This window comes from Festucalex cinctus, chromosome 6 (assembly GCF_051991245.1).
Source record: "Festucalex cinctus isolate MCC-2025b chromosome 6, RoL_Fcin_1.0, whole genome shotgun sequence".
Classification (NCBI taxonomy): Eukaryota; Metazoa; Chordata; class Actinopteri; order Syngnathiformes; family Syngnathidae; genus Festucalex; species Festucalex cinctus.
The window spans coordinates 17,183,423-17,191,953 of NC_135416.1; the positions used below are offsets into that span (position 1 = coordinate 17,183,423).

General features: G+C 42.6%; 1 protein-coding gene across 1 annotated transcript; it reads left to right on the forward strand.

The window, feature by feature from the left end:
• Nucleotides 1-518: 518 nt before the first annotated feature.
• rtn4rl2a (reticulon 4 receptor-like 2 a) lies at nt 519-5,332 on the forward strand. The gene is made up of 4 exons (XM_077525365.1): nt 519-1,136; nt 1,659-1,885; nt 1,959-2,192; nt 3,310-5,332. The coding sequence occupies exons 1-4, from the start codon at nt 1,079-1,081 to the stop codon at nt 4,162-4,164; spliced, it is 1,374 nt and encodes a 457-aa protein (XP_077381491.1). The 5' UTR covers nt 519-1,078; the 3' UTR covers nt 4,165-5,332.
• The last annotated feature ends 3,199 nt before the right edge of the window (nt 5,333-8,531 follow it).

Below are 8,531 nucleotides of genomic sequence, written 5' to 3' on the forward strand. Positions count from 1 at the left end.
ATTTATTTGATATCTGCAACAACATGTTGCTGGTGAGGCAAAACCATGCACTGTGGATGGCTGGGGCACCTGCCCCGATGGCCCCCACCCTCTGAACACCCCTGTAGATTTTTCTCACTAGTCAGTCACATGTAATTTGTCCTCCTGTGTAGTAGTGACTAGATACAGCCGTTTTCCTCGGGCTGCTCCACTGAAGTGTTCTCAAGGACAAGGAGGACTGTCACTTGATATAAAAAAAAAAGTGAATAAATACTTAAATGGCTCTTGGCCTGACAATGGAAGGTAAATGAAGACTAAACTCATATGTAAATATGAATGTGTTTATGGGTTTTAATCGATGTGCTCTGTGATTGCTTGGAACCCACACCAAAATTAGTCAAACTCACCGGCACCCTTTCAGGAGACGCGATATTGAAAACAAATGGATGACTTCCACAACAACCAAGCACAATTATTAGGAGTGATTCTCTCCTGGCATCAAGTTTTCCCTCGCGGCTGAATCATAATTCGGGGGCATCCTCCTTTCCTTGCTCACAAACATCTGAGCTTTGTTGTAGCTTTTGTCTGGCTTGCATAGCGCCGGAAGCAGACCAAAAGAGTCGAGAAAGCTGCTGCCAGGAAACGACTTGTGTGCTCTTCTCCTCCCCGTCCTCCGCTCCTCCACAAAGCTCAGTCATCATCAGCGGGCAACGTGCCTCGGCTCCCTCCCTCCTCCATTCATGATTTTCCCTCCCTCCTCGTCCTTTTCTTCTACGTGCGTCCTCAGTCTCCTCCTCCTCGATCATCCAACCAGCCTTTACGCGCGTAAAGTTCCCCAAGAGAATCCCCGACAGCGAGTCCCGCCCTTTTCCGCTTCTTGCCGCCCTCACTCAATCATGACCCCGTCGTCTGTGACGTAGGAGATTCCACGGTGGCCACCTCAGTAGGCGATAGATGGATGCTGGGACTATATATGGCACACTCGTGCCCATCGGCCGGCACTCTCTCAGTCGCTCCGACTCGGGAACCAGGTCATCAGCGGAGATAGCAGGCAATACTTCGCCCCACTAGGCTAACTCGCTTTGGGCTTTGGTTAAGGATGGAAACCTTCTCGATTTCTCGGAGCCGACGATGCTCCATCGTGCGCAACTGCAAAAGTAAGTTTCTTCTTTTTGGTTGAATCAAGCGTCTCGTTCATGTGTGATTGCAAAAAGTGCATGGTGTGTTTTCGGGAATGGTTATATAACGATGGATTTCAAGGAAGATTGGATTATTACCCTCGCGGAACGTCTTTTATGTGTTTACAATGCTGTGCGTAAAAGTCGGGTTAGCTGCAGTGCGCAGATGCTATTACTAACAAACGCTAGCTTTATATGTTAATTTAGATAGATAGATAGATAGATAGATAGATAGATAGATAGATAGATAGATAGTCTTTGTCAACCCATACAATCAAGTATAAGACAACTACACAAGCAGCATTAGTGATAAAAAAAAAAAAAAAAAAAAGATTTAATCTATGGAAGAACGGAGGCACATGTTGGTAGGTGGTCATTCACAAAAGCAGTCTAGCTATTTTTACATTACATGAAGCCTTATAGGATATAAAAGAGTGCAACGTAGCTGGTTTCAGCACCACTGACAGCTACAGACTCACTTTTTCCTCCTTCTCCATGCAGGCGGCCTCTCCTTCTGGTTGGTGGTGTGGATGGTCCTGGGCAAGCCAAGTCTGGCGTCGGGGTGCCCGCACCTGTGCGTGTGCTACCCGACACCCATGACTGTAAGCTGCCAGGCGCAGAACTTCACCAGCGTCCCGGTCGGAGTCCCGTACGAGTCGCAGCGCGTTTTTCTCCAGAACAACAGGATCACGGAGCTTAGAGTTGGCTCTTTTGGCTTTGGGACTCAGGTAGGAAGAGGTCGTATGAAATGAGCTTTGACCTTTCACGAGCTTGAATAATCACTTGTAATTTGTATTATAGGTTCTGTGGCTGTTTTCCAACAACATTACGTGGATCGAAGCGGGGGCTTTCAGTGAGCTGAGGGACTTGGAGGAGTTGGACTTGGGGGACAACCCTAACCTTCACCGGCTGGAAGGAGGAGCCTTCCGCGGCCTGGAGAAGCTCCAGAGCCTCCATATGCACCGCTGCAAACTAACCGCCCTGCCCCACGACATCTTCCGCAAGCTTTACAGCCTGCACTATCTCTACTTACAGGTAGGGAGCGCCAGACTTGCCTGCCCAAGTAAAATGTTGAATTAGTTACATAATACAAGTAATGTATACATATACTAAGTAAGTTATATGGGATTTGCAGTGTCATTTGTAAAGCCATTGGGGCATTTATTCAATATGCTTGATATCATCTTATTCTATTGTACTAGTATGCTCTTTGAGAGAGCATAATGTATGGACCTTAAGCTAAATGCTCAAACAGCTTTCCAGAGTGTCATGTAAACACTTACTGTATGTAAAATATGCACTGTACTTGCAGGTAGCTGTCCACCTATACAAATGTATTTCTATCCCACTGGGAAGTATTTGAATCACTGTAATTTGACACTTTTGTGTTTGTGTGCAGAAGACAGGACACGGCTTAACATGGAGTCTCAGCATTGGGCAAAAAACAAAAAAAATACATTTTGTCAAATTTGTCACAAATTGATGAACAGGGTTGCTGAATCTGATAATTTATTTAATATATAAACAAAATACAAAAAATAATTAATTCATTCATTTTTATATTTTATTATATATTAATGAACAATTATTAATTAATAATATGAATTATATTAGATATTATTATATATGTTATATGACACTAATTAAAAATAATTAATTATTAATACTGTAATTAAATTTTTAATTTACCAATTAACTATATGTGAGTTCATCACTTCACATTAGGGATGGGTGAGTACTGATAGCAGGTATCGTATCGGGCCGTTACCCAGCCTTATTTCAAGGTACAGTATTGGTATCGTGATGGCGACCGATACCAGTGTCTGCAACTCTCTTCTGGCCGTTTTAAGATCTGGAAGTGAAGATTAGAAATGAGAAGAATAGACAATTTCCATTAATTTCATGCAACTTTTAGGAAAAATGCTATATTGGGATATGTAGGTCATTGTTTTTTGTGGCGGTGGGATTTCGTATACTAGTACTAGAGGTATCACGACTTAGTATCGGTCTGAGAGAAAGTAGAATCGAACATCGCTAATTTACATAAGAATACATGAGAAAATCTAGAAGATGTTGCATTCTGTTCCTCTATTGCCATTAAATTTAATTGAAAACACCTAATATCAATTTCTTTTGCTGTTTTTATCTACAGGAAAACAATCTCCACTTCCTGCAGGATGACATCTTTTCCGACCTGATCAACCTGAGTCAGCTTTTCCTGCACGGAAACCGCATCCGCACCATCTCGGAAAACGTATTCCGCGGCTTGGTCAACCTTGACCGCTTGCTCCTTCATGACAACCGCATCCGTCAGGTGAACCGCCGGGCCTTCCGCGACCTCGGTCGGCTCACCATGCTGTTCCTCTTCAACAATTCCCTGCCCGAGCTGCCCAGTCAGACCCTGAGGGACACCCAGGGCATCGAGTTCCTCCGGCTCAACGCCAACCCCTGGTCGTGCGGCTGCGAGGCCCGCGCCCTGTGGGAGTGGTTCCGGGAGGTCCGCGTCTCTTCATCCGAGGTGATCTGCGCTTCTCCCTCCACGCGTCGCGGCCAAGACCTCCGCTTTCTCCGAGAGATGGACTTCGCCCTCTGCCCCCTGCCCGATCCGGGCTCCATCGCCGGGTCCACCACCACCACCTTCAGTACCAAAACCAGATGGTGGTTCCACAAAAACAAGCCCCAGTCCTCAACGAAAGGTCTCTTTGAGAAATCCTCCGAGACGGTCAAAGCCGGCTTGTACGGGAAAGGCCCGTCCACAACCACGTCGCTGGTCAAGTACGAGCTGGGGGAGGAAGAACTGGCGCTGCCGAAGCTCGACCAGGAAGAGTACTGGGCAAATTATGGCAACGAGGACTCGGGCGTCACCCTGCGGTGCTTTGAGCTCGAATGTCCTCCTGAGTTTGACCTGCCTCCATCTTCCTCCTCGACCTCGCCGTCCTCTCCCTCGTCCCTCGCCTTATTGGCCGTCTCAGTGTTCACTATCAAACTCCACCTACTATTTGGCTGAATCCAACTTCAAGTGCCCCGCCCGGTGCCTTCCAGCCTGTTTTAAAGGCTGCGAGGCTCCATGTGATGACTCTCTATGACAGCTCTGTTGTATGCTAATCCTCAGAGATTCTGCTTCTACCACCTACAGGGCTAACCACTTTTCAGGGCTGCTAGGAGATCTTTCGATATAACACACGACAGGCTTTGAAGCCTGAATGATGCCACGATTTTCCTGAAATCAGGGCTGTGAGGGCTAAGTCCGTCATTCACATGGGCAAGATTTGAAAGCAGTTGTCAATGATGTCGTTATTTTTCATCAACTCAACTGAGTCAAAACTAATAGTGCTATTATTGCACCCAGTACTAATTACTGTTAGAAGACAGTGCGTAGTAACAAAGTATTGTAACCACTTACAGTGTCATGTAAATACCGACAGTATGTATGTTTGTTGTGGGTGCTCCAATTGATGTCGTCTAGCTCATCTTGACCCAGGAAAACTGAAGGCATTGAGACGAGGCGACAGACCATATTTGTTGAAGGTGCTCAGGGATAGAGCTGTCAAAATTCGTAGTCATCGATAAGTAATCGATTAGCAAATTAAACAGTAATTATTTTACTAATTGAGTCATCGTTTGGAGCCATTTTTTAATTTAAAATTGATCAAGACCTCTGATTTTAGCATATCAATAGTAATTGTTTACTGATTTCTGTAGTCCTCATGAAAGATTATCTTCTGTGTTTAATAACCCTAACACAAAATAAGACATTTCAACATTAATCGATTGAATAATTGGTAGATTAATCTATTCTAAAAATATTCGATAGTGACAGCACTACTCAGGAAGTGACGAAAAGTGGAGGACAGAGGAGGTCTGACATGAAAATGACAAACAGTGAATTTGTGAAGAGATTCAGAATGAGGAAGGCGATAGATGAGCAAGAATAGTAAAACATCCACTTTTAAGCAGCTATTCTTATTTGTATCTGAATGTTTTTGCATTTTATTCTCATTTGAATATTTTCTGTAAATATGCTGTCGTTTACGACAAACTCTGGGAAAGAATTCTTCCTTTCAGGAAGCCTGATCGGTTGTCGGATGTCTTTCTGTGACATATTGATTGACTATGTAAAAAGACTTGGCTGGATGCAAATGAACATCTTTATAAAGAGAGAAGTTGAATATTTATTGAATCTGACTTGTGCTTTTCTTTCAAATGATGTTAAAACTTGAGCATTTTTGCTTTTGTTACAAAAAACAACAACAACAAACTAAAATATCCAGTAAAAAGTAGCAGGTTGTTGCTGTGTGACTAAATCTTGAGTACACGTGAGTCAAGTGATCCAAAAGGACACAGCAATCATTCATACAGTATTCGTCTGGTCTGGAGTGTCTCTGACTGTGAACGACATCTGCCGTAGTGTGGATAAATAAGGTTGAATGGATTCACAAGCTGGTGGCGCTGCGAAAGGCAATTACGTCAATGGCTTGATCACTCGTGTGAGTCATCAGCTGAAGATGATGAAGATGCCAGATGGACCGAGGAGGTGCAATTTGGCCGATTTGCAAAGAAACTAAGAGAGCAATGAGAGTCAAATGCGTGGCAAAGTGCGGAGAGCAGGAAGGAAAATTAGACCAAAAAAAAAAGCCATACGGATGAAACATGAGCGTAAGCTGTGATACAGGTGAGGAGGTGTAAGAAATAAATGACTTAAAATAGACATCAGGCCCACCTAAATTGTCGCATTTCCCACCTCACCTTTCATCTCGCGCCTGCCATCTAACCTGCAGCCCTCCCCCGTTCTAAGATGTCGATATCGAAGCAAAGCAAAGTGCGATGCAAGCAAAGCAAAGGTGTCAAGGTTGACATGGAGTAGGAGTTGAAGAGTGGGTGCGCACACGGAAGCACACAAAGCAAGTTGTCCCTGCTTGGCAAAAACAAGCAAGCCTATTGCGATGCCACTTCGATAATATTCAATGTTCAACTCGTAGTAAAGCTGTTTATAACTGGAAGGCAAGCGGCATCGCTTCTCCTTAGAGATTGGAACAATATTATTCAATCAACAAAGTTCCATTGTTACTCTGTCACCCTTTGTCTTCTTGTTCAGAGAAGGAAATACAAATTTGTCTGTTTGTATTTGTCAGAAGCTTTTTTGTCATTTTTACTGTGGAAGAAAAACATGTCATTAAAAGATGCAGCATTAAGAACAAGAATAAATTCGTACTTGTTTTAACCTGATGTCGTTGAGTGGGCAGATCGTTTTTTTTCTTGGCTCATGTTCAGTCAAACACGCGCACACACACGGTTGTGTAAGTCCTCCAGGCAGTTGTCAGTTGTCCAGCCTCAACGAACACACTGAACACAACAGAAAAAAAGTGTTAAAATGAATAACTGCTCTCCAATTTGATTTCTATTCATCCATATCTCAGCCACAGTCACCACATATTATACACATCATAATATACGCTATATCTGTTGATCTACAATCTGTAGATTTTAATTTTTTGGATGACATAAACATATATGTTACTGATGAATCTTCATTCAGAAATGTAAGAGTCAGGCTTGTTTTGATTGGACTCAAGCATAACTTCTTCAAAAAAGATAATAATTACACTTCTCTGATAAATATTGTGTGATAGGTAAACATACCGGTAAATCACTAAAAAATGCTTTATTTCTTGCTTGTGTTAAGTCCTTTTATGTGGTCATAAGACTGCCGCCGCTGCTTGTTCTGCAGCTGACTACACAGTACATTCTGTCGAGTAAACTTTACTATAAACAGTCTATTTGGTCTCACTCTAAAAAGAATAAAATTTACACTTGGAAGAGAGTAAAATATTCAAAGTAAATTTTTGTTATGTTTCGGTTCGGTGGGGTTGGGTTTTTGTTGTATTTTGGGTGTTCATGTTGACTTTTTTTTCTGCTTTGTCTTCCTTGTCTCGTTATCGTTAACCTTGTCCACGCTCAGTATGTGTGACCAATCAGTGCCCTCAGCCTATTGTGTTGCCCAGGTGTGTCTTGTTAGTGTCTTGTTAGTGTGGTGTATTTAGTGCTACTGTTGCTACCGCTGCTGCCGTTGCTACCGTTGCTACTGTTGATGCCATTGCTACCATTGCTACTGTTGCTGCCGTTGCTACCATTGCTACCGTTGCTACCGTTGCTGGAGTTGCTGCCTTTGCTGCCGTTGCGTCAAGTGTGGAAGAAATGCGTTATTGGTTTCCGTCAAGCCCCTCCTTGTTTTCATCACGTCAGTCGTCCACGTTTTCCCCTAGCTGCTGTGAGTAGCCTACGTTCTGTCAAGTTGCCCCACGTTAAGTCCAGTCATGGTGACCGGTACTCTCACGTCCCATCCAGTCTTTTACTTATTCATTGAAAATAGTTCCTTATATTGCCCTTCCTGTCTGTCTCCCTGTAGTGTTGCTCCCCCATTGGGTCCATCTCCCCACACCCACTCGCACTACCCACCTTGACAATTTTACTCAAAGTATTTTTAGTGTACACGAGAGAATTTGCCTATCCCATGAAACACCTATTAATTTTTTTTCACACAGAAATTCTAAGTACATTTTGCAAGAGAGATTTTAGCTACATTTTAATAGTTTATTAAAAATGTAGGAGTGGCATACCTCAGGTGGTAGAGTGGCAGTTTCCCAAGCTGAAGATTGTTTGTTCCTCAACCCTTATGTAACTTTTTTTTCCTCAAATAAAATACCTAAACTAGCTACATTTCATCAAAACATCTCCTTGAAAAATTTACTGAGAATTTCAGAATGATTTCTTTGTGGTATGGGATTGTCAAATTCACAAAAAAATACTTTGAGTAAAATTTACTCTGAATATTTTACTCTCTTCCAAGTGTAAATTTTACTGCGTTTAGAGTGGGCCCAAATAGACTGTTTAGAGTAAAATTTACTCTACAGAATTTACTGTGTATAAACAACGACTCAATATGGACTCGTTATGTGGATACAGTTATCAATTTATAACTAAATGGTTATTGGAGATGTTCTTTACATTCACTGTTGTTCTCCACTTGTGGACATTCCTCTGAAAACACAGACACATATGGACATTCTGTCTCCATTATGACTGTGAGCTTGTAATTCCTATTTAAGGATGTAACAAGTGCATCGGACAGCTCATCCTTCACAATCCTTTGGATTGGTCTTGGCAAAAGATTGCCGTGACACATCCTCGTACAGTTCATATAACTTGTGTGGGTTTGACTGGACGTCATTTAGCATTAGTCAGGGCACACGAGATTTCTCGGATGACAAATGGAGAGATAAAGGACACGAATGGATAGATATCATATGTTGAAAAGTATCTAATGTCGTACTATGCTGAAAATGTACTTCACTCAGGTTTTAATACTGTGACTAT